General features: G+C 42.6%; 1 protein-coding gene across 3 annotated transcripts in view; it reads right to left on the minus strand.

The window, feature by feature from the left end:
• The window catches only part of EPB41L4B (erythrocyte membrane protein band 4.1 like 4B), a 164,099-nt gene extending 150,997 nt beyond the window's left edge, over nucleotides 1–13,102 (minus strand). For all 3 annotated transcript variants that reach the window (XM_053958232.1, XM_053958223.1, XM_053958242.1), the window contains exon 1: nucleotides 12,779–13,102. In XM_053958232.1, the coding sequence (XP_053814207.1) occupies nucleotides 12,779–13,078 (300 nt within the window). In that variant the 5' untranslated portion in view covers nucleotides 13,079–13,102. The remainder of the gene's footprint in view (nucleotides 1–12,778) is intronic.
• Between the last annotated feature and the right edge of the window lie 6,816 nt (nucleotides 13,103–19,918).

Here is a 19,918-nt window from a genome sequence, read left to right on the forward strand (position 1 = left end):
TTCATTCTAATAATTCCCTTTGAAAAATAATTATTTGTAAAAACAAGAAGTTCTGTTAGTATGTGTAAGTCTGTATTCATTTAGTCAGGCCTTAAGAACACTGTCTACCTCCCTATTCCAGCACAAAAGGAAAATGTGCATCATAAATCCTAGCAACTTCAAACATAAATTCCATTTCTTACTGCTACAGGAACCAGCAGCCTCACAATGGCTTTTGAGATACAAAAGGCACTTTAAAGAACACCATAAATTCATTTAGATCTGAAACCAAAGCTGCAGGCTTGTCTGTGGTGCCATTTCTGCATTTATAACACATCCTTTAGCAGTAAAACCACCCCAAGTTTACTAGTACTATGGGTTATGTCCATGTACAAGACAGAAAGAGACATATACTCCAAAGCATATATTTTCATAGTAGAACACAGAGTCATTAAGGCTGGAAAAGACCTCTGAGATCAAGTCCAAACACTACCTAACACTGCCAGGTCCACCACTAAAACAAGTATCTAAGCATCACATCTACACGTTTTTTGAATACTTCCTAGGATGGTGATTCCACCACCTCCCCAGGCAGCCCATTACAATGCTTGACAACCCTTTCAGTGAAGAAATTTTCCCCGACATGTAAACATCTCCTGGCACAACTTGAGGCCATTTCCTCTTGCCCTGTCACTTGTTGCCCAGAAGAAGAGACTGACCCCCACCTGTCCACACCCTCCTTTCAGGCAGCAGCAGAGCAGTAAGGTCCCCCCTGAATCTCCTAGAACATCAGCCCTACACCCAGCCTCCCACGCCCCGGTCTGCCTCTCAGGGAACTTCCACTACCATCTGTGCAGAGGCAGAACCAAAGTTTGGCATTTCACAGAAGATATTTTCCAAGCCAAGCAGACAACAGTTGCGGAAGCAGAGGAAGTGGTCACATTTTGTCCCTCCAGAACTGCACTGAATTCATGTTTTGCTTTCAGAGACATTTTTTCAGCACCACAAACTGGAGTTGGATCACACACAGTCAGTAAACTATCTGCTGTTCCCAGTGAGCACTTTCACATCATGCACAAGATAGAAAGGAAAGAACTTCATCCTCCACCTCACCTGTATCAGCTCTGCAATGCAGACAGACAACTGCACCATTTAAGTAACCAGTGCAAAAAATAGATGTAGTTCTTTAAGACTCAAAAGGAAAACTGGGGAAAAAGCTTCCTTCCCATATACAGGGTGTTGGAGTCTAATCCAAAACCTGTGCAAGGAAAGCAGGCAGTGCTTCTCAGAGCTGCTGTCCGTAGGGAGAGCTCCTCAGGCCTGAGGCTTTTCACAGGATCTGTATTTGCTGGCTCCCACAAGTCATTTAATGCTGCCCCAGTCTTGACAGCCTTATCTTGTTAATGAGGTTAGTGCATATGCATTAAAGAGGAATTAATATTCTTTATATGTTTCCCTATCTCTCTCACAACCTAACCAGTTTGCCCTGTAGTTTGCAAGAAACAACTTTTCCAAACACCTCACTGAAGATTTTGGTATTATGCAAAAGCTCTATCTGCCTTAAATTAAGAAGTTTTGATTTCAGTAAACAGTGCCTTACAGAGTGCAAAAGATACAAGGTCCATTTTGAGGGCTATCCTTCAAGCCAGCACTTGCACTGCAGATTTTCAGATTCTCAACAGCTCCTGAAAGTCACAGCAAGCTCACAAAGAGGTGTCACACAGAGGTTCTTCAGACTATTTTCTCCTCCTAGAAAGCTTCCAGCATGCAGTTTACTGAAACAGCTGGGAAAGTTCTCCCCTCCTGGCATTACACAAATGCTGAGAAACTGGCAGCTTTTACATGGAAAAATCTGCTTTCTGAAACAGAATTTGAATGAACAGTATTTTCTGTTTAAGAAAGAACGTATCTTTCTGCTTTGTTTGACAATTTTTCAAGATTCTGATCATACTGGAAATGCTGTCAGATGATCTGTTTTGCTCTGTCGAAGTGAGATTAAATTCCTCAAGAAGAAACCATTCTATCAGTTGCTAATACAATAACATGTAGGAGGACGAAATCATGGTCCACTTTCCTGACCAAAACAACGTTGTTCAAGCAAAACATTTGCTGAAACAGATGCACCTTTTTTTTATAAAATATGTTTTATGATTAAATCACAGACTAAAATATGCTGTGTGCTTAATGTGAAAATACATCAAAAATCCAAGCACATGAACTGTAAAATGAGAATATCTGCTGGCAAATTTCAATAGCAGCAAACAAAACCCACTTGTTTTTGTTTCACAGCACTGAATTTTTCTATTCCCACTCCCTTCTGAGAAATGCAGTCATCAACTTAGGCCTATTTTTTTGCTAATATACAGACAAATGCTCCAACTCATTCCTCATTTTTTCCATCTTTAAAGTAAACATCTTTATTTTTTAAAGCCAGAAATGACACATCAAAAAAGTTTTACTGTAGGATAAATTTTAATGCATATAATGCATCAACATGCTACACAGAAAAAAAAACACCAATTATAAGTAATACCAACTAAAGAGGAGATGGCTCAGAGAATTCAAGGGAAAACATGAAGGCAGTGGGTAAATAACCTCATCTTGTTTTCCATTATAACACTAAGAATACTGTATAAAATATTTGTTGTTGAGATTATTTCTTCATAGACTGACCTCTCAAAATATATTATATACCCTTCATGAACTAAACCTCTTCAATGAAAAGAAAAATTCCTCTCCAAGTGCCTACTGTATGCAACAGTTTGAGTTTTGATGCCCCAATTTTGCTCACCGATTTTCACACCTAAAAACAGGGGGTTTGATTCTATAACTTTTGAAACATTTCACTGAACAGAGAAAAGCCAAATGTGAAATATCATCGTATGAGAAGAAGGGAATGAAGGGAGACAGAGCACACACACAGGCTGGTAACAGCTTAAGCAATCAGCGTAAAGGAGAAAGGAAAAAGTGCTACAGTCAACATTTAATGGCTTCACTGGCCTCTGTAAAAGGAATCAGGGGTCTCTGCTGTCTTAGTAAGCAAGTTCCCCCATTAAAAAGAAAATGAACCCATCAAAATGAACATCTAATTAACTGAAAGTCAAGACCAAAACTCCCGTGTGCTGCTGAGAGCTGCATGCAGAAAGAATAGCGCCAGAGAGATGCTGGGCGCACGTGGAGCGCCCTGCAGCTGGGTGTTCCCAGCCCCAGCTCACAGCGTGCCCTTGGCAGATGAGACCCGTGGGCCGACTCGAGACAGTGGGAGCGGGGCTGGAAATGCTCCTCCTCAGGGAAAGAGGATGCCAGCCACAAAGAAGAACATTTCCTGCCACCCTCTCTTCATTGCTGAACAGCAGGGAAAGAAACTAAATCAAACCCAGTAACATGAATCAGCAGGAAGAGGGAGTAAGTCTTTTGCACAACAAAGTTATACTGTTACACTATTAAACCAGCTCGCTCCTCCCCAGAGCTACAGCAGGATGCCTGAATTCACATCCATTTCCATCGGCATCCCAAGACCAAAAAATGAGAGAAAAGTGGATACTGCTCGCTGGAGTTTACACTTGCAGGGTGCTGCCCTTCCTAGCAATACGACCTACTTTGAAGAATACCACCACTCTTCACTTATTTGCTTAATTCAAAGAGATAACAGACTCATCATTCATCATCTCTCAAAGCAAAGCACTCATGGAAGGTTCATTATTCGGGAAGAATTTCTACTCAGTAAGTAACTTGAATATAAAACCTCCTCACTGGGGATCAGCATCTCTACTGAATAGTGATCTTTATTGCAACACAATGATTGCGCTGAACACTGGTGAGTTCAGACCTGCTTAGGAGAATGGAAGTTCTTGAGTTTGGTCTTTTACATAAATGTAAGCTCTTCATTTAAAACCATACCATTTTCATAGATCCAGGAGCCACTAACAAGGTATGAAAGATTTGTTTAAATGACAGAAAGCAGCCTTGACCAATTCTGGGTGGAAACAAGGGAGAAGAAGGAAAAAAATTCATAGGACTGCTTCTTTTCTCAGAAAACTTGGAAAATATTCACTTGCACAGCTAAAGCAGGTAATGATTGGACCTCATACCATCAAGAGAGATGTGATGCAGTTAGCCTGTTAATATTATTTATCAAAATTAAAGGAAGAATTTTTTCAGAATCTGGGATAATTTTAAAGCTTAACAAAGACAACTGAAATTGTTTATCAGCCAATACATAACCTGAAAGACCTCACTTAGTGAAATGCCCACAATAGGAAACTTTAAACTTAAAAATGGGAAGCAGTATCCTTGTTTAGTCTCAGTTGAGGACAAAAAAGAAACAAGTGTTTTCTCAGTCAAGACTGCTAAATTACAAAAATCCTCTGAAGTCTACATTTTAGATGTACACGTAACATACAAATAAAAATAATACATAGAATCAATTACTAGTGCTACAAAGAACTACTGAGGAAAGCATTATTTTCAAACAGCCACAAAATAATTAATCCTCAAATAAATGATCCTTCAAAATAATGTTACAGTCTAGAATAATTTAATTACAGGCCACAATCCATAAATGGTAACACTGCTTTTCTAGCTGTGTATTTGATACCGCTATGTTCATATAAAGAGAAGTTCTTCAAAAGAAAGTACCACCATTCTCCATGTATTTATGAAGAGTTATTTGTAATATTTCACAAACATTAAACTGGCTCTTCTATTAGGATTTCCAGTCTCTTATCATACAAATTGTACCACAAATATTAAGATAATGAAATACAGAATAAACTCAATGTGTTTGTTAGTGTACTTAAAGAAAAAAGGGAAGGGAAAACAGACAACATTTGGTATTTGTTTGGATAAACTATCTGTGGTTCCATAACAACAAGGAAGGGAAACAATCTGAATCTGTACAGATCAAAACCAAACAGCCAACATAAATTAACTCTTAATATTTTTCATGCTTCATAGCAGGAGTCTGAGTCTGTAACTTCAACAAATATTTCAAAATAATCTCATCACAATATAGCTAATGGTCCAGGACACATTTAAATTGATGCATAGAAATAAATGGAAATAGTAAGTCAAATGAAGAGCAGATGGTCACTCTAAACACTTCATTACCCTCCAACCCTTTCACTTCTAATGCAGAAAAAATAAAAGAACATTTACCATAGTCTAAATTAGAAAACAAGTACTAAAAGCCCCCTGTTTTTCAAGTATTTAAAATACTAACCCAGAAACACGGTACATAATGCTAGCAGCTGTTGAGTTCACCCTTCTAGCAAAAAAAGGAAACTATTTGTACTTATCCTTCCATTTACTTTGCAAAGAGCCTAAAAACTCAATGATATGTATGTTCTCCCTTCTTCTCTCCACCTCCTGTCCACATCATTTGACTTTTCAGGTCCATTTTTGCTGTCCCATGTGAAACCATACATTTTTAAAGTACGGAGGTTCAACCTTTAAATTAATAATTGCACAGATTAGTGAAAAAAAACCACAGACCAGTGTTTCCCTAATGCCAGCTCTACAAATGTTCACAACAAGCTGTCCTCAACCTGCACCATTTGTGCCCTGGCAGACAGGGCACTTAGGTGAGTCAAGCTGGCAGAATGAGCTGCAGAGCCAGCCACAGACTCATGGCCACAGCAGGGAAATTGAATTTTCCTGGGGAAGGAACAGGACTGAGGAGCGTTTCAAATTTCTGACAACTGCAGGAAAACACAGAAATTTTCTAAACCAAAAACAGGAGAACTAGGATAGAGAGCTATGCTCAAGCCCCAAACCAGAAGGAAGCAGTCCTCTAATGCTTTTTAAAGTGCCTTCCAGAAGAGATCCCTCACAGCTTGTGTAGCTAGCTGCTCCTGGGAGGAAAGTAAAACTACTTTTACAGACTGGGAAAACAGAGTCAAGCAAAGGAAAACTCACAGAACTAAAAGAAATCTGCTCTTATTAAGAAGAAAATTCAGTAGGTATCATGCTAGTAATGATATCCACACAGAAAACGTATAGATAATTGCTCAAGGAGAAGATTGCAAATGAAAAGGGAGAGTTGAAATGGTTGAGAATTTAATAACAGAAGCCCTGAACTGCAAAATGGACTTAGGCTTGAAGAAGGTGAGACACTAAACAAGGCCTCTCAGAGAGAGTTAGATAAAAAAGGTATTTACAGAGGCATTACAAACAGGAGCACAAGGAAGTGCATGAAGACAAAGCCTGTGCAGAGAAGCAGGAGTAGAGATAGCCATCCCCTTTGTTTCAGGAAAAAAAAAAAAACAGATGAACAATACATCCTGTACTTTATATATAGTTATACTGTTATTTATATAGTCTTCAGCTTTTTTCTTCCTGTACCATCTTCTGCAATCCAAACAAAACTAGTCCTCTGCTTGCTCTTACACATGTACTGAACTTCCAAAGTCTCTTTGCTCCTATTTCTTACCTCATAGGAACTTTTTACATGTTCCAGATGATCTTTTTACATGCCCAGATGTTCTTTTTCCTCCTCAGGACTCCTACTGAGAGCCTGAAGCTTCAGACTTGCTACCCAGAACTATAGAAAAGAACCACTAGAACATATTAGTACACTGTTGACAAAGAAGTTCTGTATTGTCAAACTGTTCTGTAAGTTTCCTTCGTATAGACCCTCTCCCTTCAAATCCATGGTGGTCTTCAAAGTTTCTCCAATGTTTGCTATCAGATAGGTAATCCCGTTGCAAACATTTGCTATGAAATAATTTTTGGTCTAATAAACAAGAGCCACACTGACATTTCACATGACTACTCTCCTCAGCATAGCTACCTTCTAGTCCACTGCAAAAAGGCTTCTGAACAAATCATACAACAGCCTTATCTTCTCCCCACCCCTCCAAACACATAAGCTCTCCATCAGAGAATTAGTACCAGGTGCTCTTGCTTTTGCATTACACTGCTCTCATCAGTGGCTTTCTCCCCCTCCCTGGTTGTCAACTCTTTGCAGCAGCACTCCTGTCATCCTGTCTATCTGTATTACACTGAAAAATTGTATTGGTTTTCATTAAGAACTAATGGAACTCACAAGCAGAATTTCTCTTACATATGCCAAAACAAAACGCTGCTTTTTGTCTCCTTTTTCTACTATGTACTCTCTTTTCTACTATGTTTCTTTTATCTGCTGTAGATTTATTGGGGATGTTTGGCAAGCACATCAAGGGCCAAAAATTACCCTCTTCTCTCTCAAGGGCCTAATCTCAGGCATTTCTGAAGCATGGCTGCAGTCATGTGTGCACACCCCATCTCATTTTTCTCTCTCTGGGGCTGTGCATGTTCCTGATTCTGTATGTGACTGTTCTATGAATGCCTTTCACACACCTTCAGTACACACTGCAGCAATGCATCAGGGCATATGGAACAGGGATAACATAATTAAAGGTTATTACCAGCAGACAACACACTGAGTTCTAGATACAGCTGCTTAATCAGAGCTCTAAGGTACTCAAAAGGCATTTCAACGTGAACTGAAGAAGCAAAAATATCCAACCTCTTCTTCCAGCAGAGCCTGATCAGTTTATGAAGGAAATTACTGGTGCTGGTGCTCACAGGAGCTCATGAACGGGAGAGGCCTTTCCCTTTCCAGTGTTGCAAATATGCTTTTAACATTTTCCAGTAAGTATTCTAATTTTATGTTGTTGAAAGGTAACTTCTGCACAAAGAAGGCATATTACCAATTTTATAAGTGATAAAAGCTTTAAAAAATTTATTTTAAAATCCCATTACCCATGTAATGTAATATATCTGTCAGAGGGGGGTGTATGTGTGTGTAACTCCTTAGGAAACTCCAGAGCAGGACCTGAATCCAAGTATCTACATGCATATCAGAGCATGTTTCTAGAGATAACATTCATGAAACATTATTTGGAAGTCATATGTGATATCAAAGAAAGAAAAATTAGTTGCACTTCTCTCCTGATATTTATAACTTCATCAAGTCAAATACACTAATCAATAAAACTGAGATGACTGCTCAAGAGTTAATTTAACATTTATATCTGATGTAAGCATAGAGGCCAGACAGCAATTTTTGCTATGTTCATGTTACCCCAATAAGAATACAACACATAGCAGATCAGAGATTAGAAAACAGTATCGAAGAACATTTACTATTCCTATCCTGAAGTGTTTCCATAGCAGCCAAAACAATTATTAAAACAGATACACCAAAAGGATGGCAAAGAAATAATATAAAAGCCATTCATCTGAAAATAATTCACAGATTTGAAGAGTTATATTTGAGCTGTTGATTAATTTAATCCTTAAACATTACATACTTTCTACTACATCACACGAGTCTTTGTCTTCACAGCAGCAGAGGAATTTATGAGAGCAAGAAGATTTTTATAAAGAAGTATTTATAACAGACAACATGCTGACTGCTGTGGATTCACATCACAGAAAACGTAAGGTATCTCAGATCTGCTTTGCAGGATGAAGATTTTCTTAGTGGAGGAAGCTTACAATTTGCTTCTTCTTTTATCCCACTGAAGACTACAGAAAGCCAAGAACACTCTACACATTCTCCTCCTGCCCTCCCACAATTTATCAGAAAATACCATTTTCAACGGCATTAAGCAACATTAATTCCCGCTACTCTTGACAGTCCCACTGAATAGCCATCTTTCATATCTGCCCTTTAAGCTTTCGTAAGATGCACCTAATTAAAAATCAAAGGCTCAGTTTTTAGAAATGTCAGCTATCGTGCCTTAGAGTTAAGAAAAATTTGGCTTTTTGGCTTTATCTGAGAGCCATCTATGTACTAACTAGCAGGCACCATCACTGCTGCCTAAATGTCAATGCTCTCTCCTTGCATTCTTTCTGTAAGAACACAGCATCACCTACAACCAGTTTTTCTTTCATTAAAGTCACGAGTCCTCCAGAAAAACAGAGGCAGGATTGTTTTGGCAACAATGAGCAAGTGGCCTTCCATCTACCTACGACCAAGTCACAAGCTCTGACCAGCTAACAGCCTCCAGTGTAAGTGAGAATGGAACACAAAAGATACTACACAGGTTCCCAATGATAAAAGGAAATACACAGACAGATATGTGTGAGGAAGGAGGGATGGTTTCTAATGGAAGCGTTTTTTTCTCATTGCATCAGTTCTCATCACTGGATTTCAGATGTGCAGACACGTGGTGTCAGGTCAAGAAGAAGTAATGACACCATTTATGTTCCCCTTCCCATGGGCAATCACCCCACAGCAAAGGAACTGGTCAACTGCCACTCACTCCGGGATAACAGATCCAACCTTAATAGCATTTCACATTCAATACAGGGCCCTGAGGAGCTCATGGGTTTAAAAAGCCATCCAGTGCATTATTCTGTTTAGAAAGAATACTTTTAAAGTACATGATTCTTGCCTTAAGAGTGAAGAAAAAAGCCAGCATCATTAAGTAATCCTTGAAATTTCATGCAAGAAGCTGAGTATAGAACCCATTATCCAGGGGTATCTGCAGTGCTCAGAATAATCTTATGTTGACATTTGTGTGGGGGCAGCTGGGTACAAAACAAGTTTGTGAAAGCCAGAGAACACCTACAAATGAAAGGGTACACAGCACGTAGAAGATCAGGCTTGCAGATGGGGTAGTCCAAGGGCAGAGCACATGCAGTAAAAAGAATAAAGTGCAAATGCTCCAGTAGAAAGAGGGTGTGGGAGCACCGATAAAGAAGGAAGATTACTCCAGTTCACTACGGCTATACAGCCTAGAGAAGAACGAGCTAAGGAAGAACTTGGAGATCAAGGTAGATCTCTGCTTCTGTTGCCACCATGAACTAACAGAAGTTTGCAAGACATGTACTTTCTGATACAGACACTATCACACAAATTATAACATCAACCACAAAGACAGTTCTCAATTTACTGATGTAGGATTTATTTTTGCAACAGCCCCCACCTATAAGAAAACACTGCAGCAGAACATGATACATTTACCTTAGACAAAAGTTTCAGGGTTGCAGTTTAATTGGAATATTAAAAAAAATGAAACAATAACTAAAAAAAAGAATCATTTTTTTCTGTGTACATAGCTAGTTTTCCTCCAGTCATGTCTTTTCTGTCATTCCTCCACACAAGCAAATAAACCCCGTAGTCTTTGAAATCCAATAAAGCTTTCAATTACTTCTAAACAAAGTCTTAGAGATAGCCTAAAAAGTTGTAGTTGCAAGAGTATTGTGCTCTAATATCAACAAGCTCCTTTTTCAACTAGAAAGGCAAGAGGGGTGCAATGTCAGCATGAAGAGCACATTTTATAGATACCAGTATCTCCTGAAATAAGTGCTTGCAAACACAATCAGCAGCACAGTGAAATCCTCTGCAATCATCTCTCTACTTGACTTTATGAGTATGCTGCTCATTGGTGATGAAGCCCACACTCCTTCCCTCCTTTTGATAAAATTTGAGCTGACATGAAAGAAAGCACCATACACTTTTTTTAAGAGATGCTACTCAATTCATTCAGCTTAACCAGTCCCATACCTCAGCTTCTGAGTATTCAAGCATGTTCTGTTTCATGCCCTATTCCCATAAAATCTAGACCTGCAAAGCTCAGAGAAACTTCACTGATCAAATTCTATAAACAGTGCAATGCTTTTTTCAGTTTTTCTAACTCTCAGTGTGGGTGTCACTTTCAGTTAAAGAAAGGAAAAAAACATGAGGAACAGACATGTAATTCAACAGAACAGTTTTTAATTCTCAAAACACTGACAGCTATTACATGCTCCAAAGTCCTTCATCAGTCTAGGGATTTAGGTGAAAAAAAAAAAGAAGCCAACTTCTTACTCTTGTCTTTGGACAGGTGAGCTACAACCACCACATGTGCAGCTCACATTCTGAGAGCACTGGCAAGTCTAAGCTTCATTTGGAGGTCAGTTCAAGCAAGAATGCTCCACAGCTTCTTTACGGGGCCAAGTAGATATGTCCATATGTTTTCAGCACTCAAGGACTGTGAGCGTCATTACCTCATTTTCTGATCCTACAAATCCTCAGACCATCTTAAACGGGCTCTACAGCAAAATCTGACCTTTGACAAATCAGAGTATAACCTTAAACAAAATATTTACTAAGCTTATTGACATAGACGTCTATAAGTAAACCCTTAGCACACTGATAACAATCATCAACTCTACTTTATAAAAATTTGCTCTGAGATGCTAGGAGGAGTGCAGCAAGTTGAGAAGAAGATGTGAGGAGAGGAAATATATTAGCATTTCAAATATCTAGAAATGTGCGATGTAGTCTGTAGGCAAGGGAGGCCTGATAATGCTGCAGCAAGTATCTCTAGGTGGCTCCGTTCACATACTTGTAAGAGTCTTACTCAATCTCTTCTGTTTCTTTCAAGCAGAAACAACAGGGTTGCCAAATTCCATGTTTTAGTGAAATGATGCCAATATATACAGATGACAGCTAGTATGAAAGGCACCTAACAAGTGTCTAAAGGTACTATGAAAAAAACTTCTCTTTTATATGGCTGGAGATTAAAGCAGTGCACAATTTCTGAGGTTGTTGCACTCACTATTACTAAGTTCTCCCACCTGTTTTTGGAGACCAAGATTAATGGCTACTGACTATTTAGCCTGAAATGGAAAGAACATTAAATGTTTTTCAAACATAATAAACTTCCATACTATTTCATGGGAAACTTGGGTTTCAAGCGGGAGGGAAAAGGTCAGCAAAAAAGGATGGGTGGTGAGTACTTAGCAGCTGTGAGAAATGAAAAAAACAAAACTGAAAATTACCGATACACACCGTGCAGCTGCGTTTAAGAGAGGTAAAAGGACACACAACGGGCTTTGGGGATAGTGAAACACCTACAAACACGGCCCAGCCTCAGAGAACAGGCACAAACAACACACGCACAGCCCCGCAGGCCAGCACCGTCCCTTCCTCATTCCTCCTGCACAACGGCGGGATGGGAGAAAGTTCAGCGCCGGCACCGTCCACGCACCCGCGGGCCGGGTCGGGCTGCACCCCCGGAGCCGCCCGGGCTCACCCCTGACCCCGGCCCCCACGGGACGGAGAGAGCGCCTCGGGCATCCCGGAGGAACCTTCACCCGGCCCCGGCAGCGGGGACGGCGGGAACCAAGAACTAAGGAGAAGAAGGAGGCGGCGACCCCCCGGAGACCCCACCGCGGCGGGGGCAGCGCGGCCGCGCCTCGCTCTCCCCGCGGCGCCACAGGTGCTGCGGGGCTGGGGGCTGCAAGCCGCAGGGCAGCGAGGCCAAAGGCACCGCCGCCCCGCAGAGGCTCCGTTCTCCCCCGCCTGGCACACCGGGATGCCCCCCCTGGCCGGCGGTGTCGTCGAGCGGCCTCAGCGGGCAGCCCCCCCGCACCAGCCGGGGAAAGGCACAGGTAGCGCCCGCACCGCGGGGACGGCCCCTCCCGGCGGGAGAGGCGCCGCGAAAGGCAGCGCTGCAAGGGGCTGTTTTCGGCTGCGCAGGGGAGGAGGAGAGCGGGTGCCCACCTCCCCGCTGGCTCCGGGGAGAGGGAAGAAGGGCGCAGACGGCTCCCGCCGGCAGGACGGGGGCGGGCGGCGGTCATGGCGGGGAGGCGCGCCGCGCACCTGGCAGCAGGTGCATGCAGGCGGAGACGGCGGCGAGGGCGCCCGCGGAGGGAAGGACGAAACTAGCGAGGCTTTCCCGGCGAACGGCGCCTGTTGTGCGGCCGGGGGGGGGCACTCGCAGGTGCGTGTCGCCAGGGAAGGGGGGACGATGCGGAGGAGGGGAGAAGGTAGCTGCGGGCGCCGTTTTGCAAGCGGCGGAGGTAAGCGCACGCTACTCACCGGCAGCTCCACGTTGACTTCGGTCCCGTCCAGGAGAAGGACGCGGCACTGCAGCACCGGCTTGCTGCCGCCGGCCGCCGGGATGTGGACGGGCGCTCCGGCGCTGTGCACGACCCCTCCGGGGAGCGGCGAGGAGGGGAAGGCTCCCGAGCCGACGGCGGCGGCGGCCGCTCCTCGCAGCCCCCCGTCCCGCTCGTCCCCCTCGCCGCCGAGCCCACCTCGCCCGGCTCCGCGCCCGGCTCCTCGCCCGTAGCGCTGCATCGACCGCCGGCCAAAGGTCCTGCGCAGGAACCGCAGCATCCTGGGGGCGCCCTGCCCGGCCGCTCACACCCCCGAGCCCGCAGCTCCGCGCCCGGCCCCGCGGCGCCTCCCAGAGCAACGCAGCAGCGCCGCCCGCCGGGAGCCAGCCCGCGCCGGGCGCCGGCCGCGCCGCCCCGCCGCCCGCTCCGCCCTCTGCAGCGCCGCCCGGCAGCGGCACGGCGGGGCGGGGCGGGGCGGGACGCGGCCCCTCCCGCCGCCGCGCACCGGGGTGTGCGACCGGCGCGGCGGGCAGGGGGAGCTGCTGAGGCGGGGAGCCACCTGCGGGGGAGGCCGGGGCGAGCCCCCGTAGCTCGGCTGGACGGGAGCCGAGCCGCGCCGCGCCGCGCTGCTCCGCTCCTCTCCTCCAGAAACAGCCCCGGCTCCTCGGGCGCTAGGGCGGTGTCTGCGCCACGGCAGCCCCTCGCCACCGCCCCCGGGCCGGGGAGGGGAGAGAAGCGGCGGGGGCGCGGAGCCTCTTTCCCCGGCCGAGCTTGCCGGGCGGCCCCTGCTGCGCGCCGAGCTCTCCGCGCTGCCCCCGCCCCGCGTCCCTCCCGCGCCCGTCTGCCGCTTCCGCCCCTTCGGACGGGCGGGAGAGGGGACGGGGGAAGTTATTTGGAAATAAAGAAAGACAAGGGGGGATGGAGAACTGAGCGCAGGCAGAAGGACGGGTCTCGCCTGTGTTGGAGGTGGCCGAAGCGGCGGATCTCACCTGGAGGAGGAGGAGGAGGAGGGCATCGCACCGCCTCTCCCGCCGCCGCCTACATCCCCCGTGCGCAGACACGTCTGCCCGGTGCGTGGGAATGCCCCCGCATTTACCTTTGCGATCAGCGCGGTCTGGTGGTTTAAGGAAACCGCTGTGAGAACTTGGCCCCATTCTGAAAAACCAGACCTTCCCGGCCGTCCCGGGGTTTTACTCCCTTTCGCTTCTGTAAGGAGTACGAGTTTGTTTATCTGTCACAGCAAATCCATAGGTACAAATACTCTCACGGTCGCTCTGCCAAAAAGTTAAGTATTTATGTATTCTGTCTCGGGTGGAAGAGTTTTTGCTGAATTGCTACATATAAAGTACTGGATGTGAATCATGTCTTGCAGAAACAATCAGTGAGGCTAATTCTCTTACCCTATGGTCAGATGTGATCTGAAGAGCTTTGAACTGAAATAATTTGCTGCTTTTAAAGTGTGGGTTTGGGTTGTTTTTTTTTTTTTTCTGCTGTGAATGTTTCTCTGCACCTCACTTCCAGGCCCATTTACACAAGCATTGTCCTATTAGGTATTCAGAAAGCCTGCCAAAATGTCTCAGCTTGTCATTTTTTATTGAGACTTGATAGTATTAGGTAACTGCCTGCTGCTTCTGCATCCTTTTCCATGTTCCTTCTATGCCCTGGATCAGGTCTTGAAGTGTCTCATCAGCCAAGACCATCACTAAACTGCACGATCTTTGGCAGAGACCTACCTGCAGCCCTTCTGCACTTTATGGCTGCATAAAAGAACTTTTATAGAAACAGAGTGGAAAGGTGCTAATCTCTGCCTCCTAATGTTCACAATCAAAAGTAGACACTTAATGCAGATTATGTGGTTTTTCTCCATTTTTTTTCCTTGAATTAGGAGCAGAATTTCAATTTTCTTTCAGATCCTGAATGGTGCAGCATACCTTGGGGTTCTTTCATTGCTTTGAACACTGAAGATATCCCAGTCCCATAAAGCTCGTTTGCATACCACAAGCAGCACAAATTATCTTAAGAGTTGGAAATTCAGCAGAAATACTCTTGTCTCTTGAGGGAGCTACAGCAATTCTGGTGCAAAGGAGAGTGGGGTGGAAGAGAGGTCTTGCATCACTTGGGACTGGACTGGCAGAAAACCGAGCAAATCTTTTGTTGTGCTAAAAATCTTTTTTTATGCTGAAGCTGTGAGACTCCAGCCCTTTGTCTCTTCAAGTTCTGTCATGGAAACAGGAGTCTGGTATTTTAAAATGCATAAATGTAGGCTTGCTTGACTTACATTAGCAGCACACCTGATACAGGCCAATGGCCATACCCCAGAGGCAGTCCTGCATTTACAGAACCACCATAGGGATGCTGAAGTTCCATTAAGGCTCATGTTAAGAAATACAAGATAATGCTCACAGTAAAGCATCTTGTAGAAGGAGCTGGTGGTGGGAGGAAATAAAGCTGGTTCCTTAGTACCCAGCCTCTCTTGGAGTAAAACAATTCCACCGTTATTTTGTCTCATGTTACCAGCAGAGCTATCTTTAGCCATGAAACAAAAACCTTGAGCAACAGTGGTACTGAGGATGCCTTGAGAAGTATTTAAACTAGCATTTATATTCAGATTTCTGCATACACGTTTCACCCATCTCTATCCTCTCTACATTTTTGGATGGACAGGCCCTGAAAGGGGTTTGGTTTGGTTTCTCCGGCAGTCCCTCCTCAGAGTGCCTGCTACTTACTTGCTTTCCAATGAGAGACACAAGCTGAAACTGCCATGGTCCTCATCTTTACTGTAGTTAAGGGCATTTCCTTTAAATCTTTATCAAAATAGCCTCCCACAGAGTACTCCAGTCTCTGCTGGAAGCCATGATTTGATTACTTCCACAGGAAAGGTGGTGACCTAGGCAAACCATTTTTTCTAACACATCTTGAAGTTCTGGTAGCAATCCCTGCAAATAACCAGTCTTACCCATGGCTTTGCCATGGTGCTGAGCAGTGTGTCAATGGGAGGGCATTTACCAAAATCCTTCCTGACATTCCCCAGCAGTAAGATGGGGAATCTCTAACCATTGGAGCCCCTGATGCTGCTTGTAGCTAAATAACTGCATAAAAGTTTGATAGGCACTTTATTCTTGCTCTTTCATCCAGCGTTTTGGTTTTGTTCAAATCTTGTCTGGAAGCTTTTGGAAAGCTTGGAAATGGAGGCAACCATGTCATGGGGATGGGGGAGCAAAGCCATCGACAATTCTGTGAAGAGACTTTTCCTACACAGGGCATGTATGTCTGCCTGGACATCAGAGACCTCTTTCTTGCTTTACTTTCTGTCACTGCAATCACATTTATGGATTTTTCCTGGCCTGCCAGACTTTCACTCTATGCAAAGGAGACTTCTAAATTTAATTTACATGCAGCTAGAGTTTCTTTTTCTACATTTTTGGAGAAATGTTATCTTTACTGAGTAACTTAAACAGGCTTGGATTTTGCAAGGTTCTGCCAGGATATGTTTTGTTACAGTCATTACTTGGAGGAAACTTACATATACAGATTCAAAGAGCAAGTATTGGTGCAAACCCAAGTGTCTATATTAATAAAACTGAGGGGAAAAAGAAACTTGAGAAGTTATGACATAAATTCACTCAAGCTTTTGGATATTAATTTTCTGGGGCTGTTTCTCTAAACACAGAAATCAAATTAATTTTTTTATTAAAAATTTTATTAAAGGAGATATTTTTCAGCATTAGCACTCATTTCATTACAACTTTCGTGCAGCAGCTAGCAGTTCTATCTGTTTATTTTCCCCAAAAGCATGTCAGTTATATAAGCAGGTCTAATGTCACCAGTTTTCAGGATTTTTGTATATTCAGATACAGATTTAGAATAAAATAAAAAGGTAATTTGAGTTATGTGGCTAAGGATAATTTGCATTTCTAGTCCCTCTTTCATCTAGAGAGATCCCAAAACAATTTATTTTCAAAAAAGGAAAATTATATCTAGAACTATTTTACCAACACTGAAAGGCAACAGCTGTTTCACAGCAGAGAAAAATACTAAGAATCTCTCTCATACAATTGTTATGGAAATATGCATTTGAATAGGCAGAAAGTTACCACAATCCTAGGGAACGATGCTGGAGCTGGTGGATGAATTCCTGCAAAAGGTACCACATGATCATAGGTAGTCAGGACTTTCCTTTATCATGTTCTATTCCAAGTGTTTCAAAAGTCCTCCATTAAGAAAAAAAAAATTAATACTTCTCCATTTAGAAATCAGTAGGCATGAATTGTGGCAGCTATTGCTGTTCATGTTAATCCATATAGACAGAAAAAATTCCTTTTATTTTGTCAGAATAAATAAAATAGTAGCTCACTGAAGAATAAATGTGTCCACTCAAAGAGCTGGTTTTGTATATCCAGAGAAGTTTGTTCATAAACATATAAGAACAAAAGCCTTTCCATTAGAAAATCTACAGAAAGAAAATGTTTCTTGATGAGTGAACACTTTGCAATGCCTCCCGTCCATCTAATAAGTAGGTTCAATATGACTTAATCATATGTTCTTTCCTTTAGTGAGAATTTTATCAGTTTTGTAGTGACTTCAAGGCATATAAATAATAATATTATTTATATTCAAACTTATGATTAGGTTTAAAACATTAATGAAAAAAGTTTTCAATGCTTTGTTAAATTGCAAAGATAATAGGTGCTCAGCTGAAAAATTGAGGCATCTTTCCACTGGTGAATTGTTTTGTTGTTAATCTTTGGTGAGCCTAGAAGACTCCTCAGAATGTTACCTATAAGCAATCATCACATGCTAAAAGAGTAAAGTTTTCTAGGAATATTTTCTAACCATAACTATGCATCTTTTAATTATATCTCCACTGAAATTAGATATCCATGGGTTCTTGTGCTGTGCATGAATTAATAAGGTCTAAAATTTGCAACAAAAATACCTTTGACTGACACTGCAATGCTGAATGATACCTTGTACAGGTCTGATGGACAACGAACCACTTATGAGAACTGCTGGAAACCTTCAATGTGTATAAAAAATCAACTGAGCAATAAAACAAAGGCGAAGGTTATAATGAACAAGCATCACATTAGATTTGGTTAATTAAAAGAAGCGTAAGTACTCTGGGTACTCCACTGCTTGGATGTAATGCTGGTGGCAGAAAGGAGATCCCTCCTCATTTGGAGACTTCAGCTCTTCACCTGTTGAACTGTTTGAGAGAACATGGGACAGCAGGCAGCCAGGGTGCTGTACTTCAAGAGGAGGAACTTGTTGGAGGCAAATTAGTCAACAAATAAAGAGATGAGTCAATAAAAGTATTTCTGAGGGAACAAAAATGGAAAAGCAACAAAAAGGAAAAAGATTACGCCACTGACAAGGCTGCTGAGTCAGTTTATTTGTCCTGTGCCTACCAGCCACAAGAAAACAGGAAGGAAAAATCCAAACTGAAGGACTGAACCATCAGTGCCGATAGTTTAAGTAAAAATATTTTTTTAAATCAATTTTTATTTCTCATCTAACAGTATCTCTCACAGGTTTTGCTGAAACCTGAGGGATGTGGACCCAATTTGTTACAGAATCACAGAATCACTAGGTTGGAAGAGACCTTCAAGATCATCGAGTCCAACCTATGCCCCAACACCTCAACTAAACCATGGCACTTAGTGCCACATCCAGTCTTTTTTTAAATACATCCAGGGATGGTGACTCCACCACCTCCCCAGGCAGGAGGACATACTATGTTGTTGATATATGATGAAGTTGTTTCATAAAGTAGAAATGTTCTGTAACTTGTTTTTTTAGAAACTGCATTTTCTTGAACAGCAAACAGCTCATATTTGGATGTAAAACAAATATTCATTAAAATGTTATCTATATCTGACTGATAGCCTGAGTATAGAATGAAACACCATCGACTTCCTAATGAACTCTCTTGTGTGTATATGGACTTTAGCTTCCTAGATAGATTGTCAGACACAAATGCACATTGATACCAGTAAAAAAAAAAAAAAAAGCAAAATCTATTATAGGATTGGAAAGCAATATCTCTTCATAATATGTGACTTGGAGGGGAATATCTTCAAGAGATTTTTTGACTTAACATCTACTTGATCATTAAAGTTTCCTGACATGCTACGTTCCTACTGAGTTTGTGGGGTTTTCGTTTCATAAGAAGTACAGCACCAGCTAAAGGAAATCCATTCTAAATCCTTCTCCACTCCTTCCCTTCCTCCATCAAATATTAATAATATGCATGTACAGTCAACAGAGGCCCAGCATTTTCCTCTTTTTATTGCCAGACATTGTGCTGTACACACACTGTCCTATGCCATCTTGCAGTGATGGCATCAGAACACTCTAACGTTCTACTGAATCTATTTTCTTTCTCTTGTCACATAAATGGGTTTTTATTTAACAGTATCGTTAGTCTCTCTGGATCCTCTGTCAGATGGCAGTATAAGGTGGAGAGACACTTAGACCACAGAAAGGGTTGTGATGCTGCCGAAGGGTAGAAAAGGGGGTTTGTATCAGCTTTGTCTTGAGATATTCCCATGCCTATGGAATTCACCAGTTGGAATCACTGGGAAAAACTTCTGGCAGGTTTTCAGAAACCCTTTCCCAAAAACAAAATTAAGTCATGTAGAGTGGAGTATGCAGAAAGATCCTCCTTATATCACTGGGAGGAAATTTGTATCCTTTGAATTAATCAGGAGCAAAGACAGTGAATCCCAAGCATGCAGAGAAATAAATTTATTTTTCTCATCTTTCTAAAGTCAGTGATACAGAAAGATATGTTTCCTCTAAGATACAAACATGAAGGGCTGCTTCTGCTCAGAAGATAGGGCTGCATAATAACATACGGCAAAGCGCTGGCTACTACATCTTGAGCCAGAAAAGTTTAAATATATATAAATTATTAATATAATATAATTATATTATATAATGTTTCCTTTTATGCATCCTATGACTTAATTATAAAGAAAGGTTTTTATATTTTCATTAAAAGTTTGGTAACTTTTGCAATATAACAACACATTGCTGAAGAGATGGAAACAATTATTTCTTTGTTTAGCTCGAGTTCCCTTAAGTGTAGTCCCAGTTACAGTGCAGAAGAAATCTGTCT

This window comes from Vidua chalybeata, chromosome 1 (assembly GCF_026979565.1).
Source record: "Vidua chalybeata isolate OUT-0048 chromosome 1, bVidCha1 merged haplotype, whole genome shotgun sequence".
In the NCBI taxonomy this organism is placed as follows: Eukaryota; Metazoa; Chordata; class Aves; order Passeriformes; family Viduidae; genus Vidua; species Vidua chalybeata.